Here is a 2,945-nt window from a genome sequence, read left to right as displayed (position 1 = left end):
TGATAGAAACAAATATTTTAATAAATAGTACAGATGTACGTAAGGAATCAACATTCTTGTTAAATAATTATATATTAGTGCATGTATATGTTTATTATTTTATTTATATAAACTAACAAATACACAAATATAAAATAAATGTATATTTATAAATTTTTTTAAATTCAATTAAAATCATTTAGATATAATAAAATTCACTAAAGTATTTACATTAAATAATATCCATAATGAAATAATTCTATTTAATTTATATTATATTTTAATATGATCAATCAGATATTAATAATCTATAGATTGTTTCATATGCACGTAAATATAGTAAAACTATATATCTCAAAAAAATTGTATCACATAGAACCTTATAATATTTAGTATATTTAAAGTCCAAATAACAACAACTCTTACATTGAAAACATAATAAATTCTTTTATAAGATAAGTATAACTTATTCGTATTTTAATTGATGCAAATAAAGCATAATGACTAAAACTCTCAGTTATGAGAATGTAATTTTTTATATTAGTAATAGTATTCATATAATTTATTCTATGTATTCATTTAAATATATTTTTTTTAACAAATTTATAATTTTATATATTATTAATAATTTTATTTTAATACATTTGAAAACATAAAATTTTAACTTATAGATTAAATTCCATGAAATATTCCCCCAATTTAGAGATATTTACAATAAAAATATATCTGATTCGAGTGATTTAACAAGCATGAAATCTAAGATTCTTAACCTCTGTAATAATTTAATTAGATTTCATTTGAAAAATGAACAAATAAGAGACTATAGATTACCTAACAGTTGTAGTGGTCTTGGTCTTTATTTATACCTTATAAAAAGTGATATTAGTTATAATGTTAATTATAAAAATTTAGCTTGCAAATATTTCAATTACAAGTTACAAGAAATGTTAAACAATTATGAATGTAATATTAAAGACCCAAAAAGTGTTTACAATAAAATGAAACTGTATAAGAACCAGCTCGCTACAGATGAAAATAGTTTCCTTGATATATGTGATAATGAGGTTACAAGTCTTAAAGATAGCACATTTAACATATTTAAGTATTTCGATCAACTATATTATTTTTTACCATTAATAAAGAACGATAATGATTGCTCACAGTATGCAGGAAAATTTAATGATTATGTGAATTATTTAAAAGTATATGTATCAGAGAACAATAGTATACCTACTTTACTAAATAATTTAATCAGTGAATATAATAAAAGAATTCAGAATAGTGACTTATGTGCTAATGAACTATCTCTTGATGAAATATATGTGACTGAATTATCTGTGCCTGTAGCATCTGTGACTGCGTCATCTGTGAATGAAATATCTGAGAAAGGAAATGTAATAAATAACAACATGGCTATGCAAAATATTCAAATAACACACTCAGGATTATCAATAGGAAAATTGGTAGGAATTATTATATTGTCTTCAGTAGTTTTAATAATGACATTTATTTTACATAAGGTTATATATATTTTTTTTTTTTTAGATAATATATATTATAATATGATACATTTTACATATTATTTTTTAACATATATATAAAATTAGTATTCTACTTGTAAAATTATATTATTTTTCTCATGTTATCAGTATACGCGCAATGCTTCATTTATACGACGAGGGGTGAGGAGATTAAAGAAACTGGTGAATACAAAAGGTGAAAATCATAACGATGTAATGAGCTCATCTGAAGAAACATATAAAAATAGAAATTATAATCAGTATAAAATAGCTTACGTTTAAGTATAATAATCCTATTAATCACATAATATTAGTAAATTAATTAAACTATAATATATAAAATAAAATTCAAAGACATCCTTTTGATTATACGTGAAGGGTTCAGGGTTTAGATTTAATGTTTTAAGAGAATTAGATTTTGTTATAAATTATTTATATATTTACAAATATGATTATGATTATGAAATAACAGCTTATTTTCTTTGTGATTATAATTAATTTTTAAAAATATTCACGATTATTATATACCTACGGTGATGGAATAAGTGAAAATTTCAAGCCCAATAAAATTATTATGCTTTATAACAGTGTAAGAGAAAACTAGAAAAATATAGGTGGAAAAAACATACATCCTATAGGATAGATTATATCTAATTTAGTAAATGTGATAATTTATAAGTAGTATAACTAACGGGAAAAAGAAATAGATATATTTTTAAGGAAAAATATATATTTGTTCGAATAAATTCTGCTTATCTGTTTTTTCTTTTATTTTTTATTTATTAATTTCTGAATATTTATGTATTTATTCCGAATGCATATATTATAAAAATTACCATGCATTATACTTAATAACTATGCAATAAGGTTATATTTTTTTTTAGATAATATTTTGTTTTTATTCTCACATATTACTTATTCCAAAAATATGTAGCATAGTTTTTAAGGTATATTCACTTGTATTCATTAAATATAAAGATAAGGTGTTTGTTTAGTAATATATCATTAAAAGCATAAATGTGTGATGTAAATTTGTATTCATATTGTTATTATAAGGATGCGTGGAATATGCTATTTTTGTGTTGAGTTTACTATTTAATAGGAATTAAATATGAATGTTTTTAATATTATATATATTTACAATGAATATTATAATTGCAATTAATTCAATAATTTATTTTCCAGATTTATATAAATAAATTTAAATAATTATTAAATATATGCTTGCACTAACATTGGCAACGTACACTTACTATCATGTATAACGTATGTTAATAAATAAACTAAAAAGATAATAGATATATGGACCGCTTATTTTTTCCTTTATAAGAAAAAATTTTATAATGATAAAATGGAGAATGCGGTCTATGTTATAAAGTAAAAAATGATTAAAAATAATAAAAAAACACGCTTATTATTACATGTATATAGAAACATAGAATATTG

The 2,945-nt window shown here is 20.8% G+C and overlaps 1 protein-coding gene across 1 annotated transcript; it reads left to right on the top strand.

Moving 5' to 3' along the window:
- Positions 1-479: 479 nt before the first annotated feature.
- On the top strand, positions 480-1,781 carry PGO_003250 (variable surface protein; the record flags this gene model as incomplete). Its single annotated transcript, XM_028691278.1, has 3 exons — positions 480-506; positions 651-1,499; positions 1,629-1,781. 3 exons carry the CDS (start codon positions 480-482, stop codon positions 1,779-1,781), a joined length of 1,029 nt encoding a protein of 342 aa, XP_028547079.1.
- Positions 1,782-2,945: the final 1,164 nt, after the last annotated feature.

The sequence above is a fragment of the Plasmodium gonderi genome, assembly GCF_002157705.1.
Source record: "Plasmodium gonderi DNA, contig: Pgo-contig_388, whole genome shotgun sequence".
Taxonomy (NCBI): Eukaryota; Apicomplexa; class Aconoidasida; order Haemosporida; family Plasmodiidae; genus Plasmodium; species Plasmodium gonderi.
This window is presented reverse-complemented; position numbering and strand designations above follow the sequence as displayed.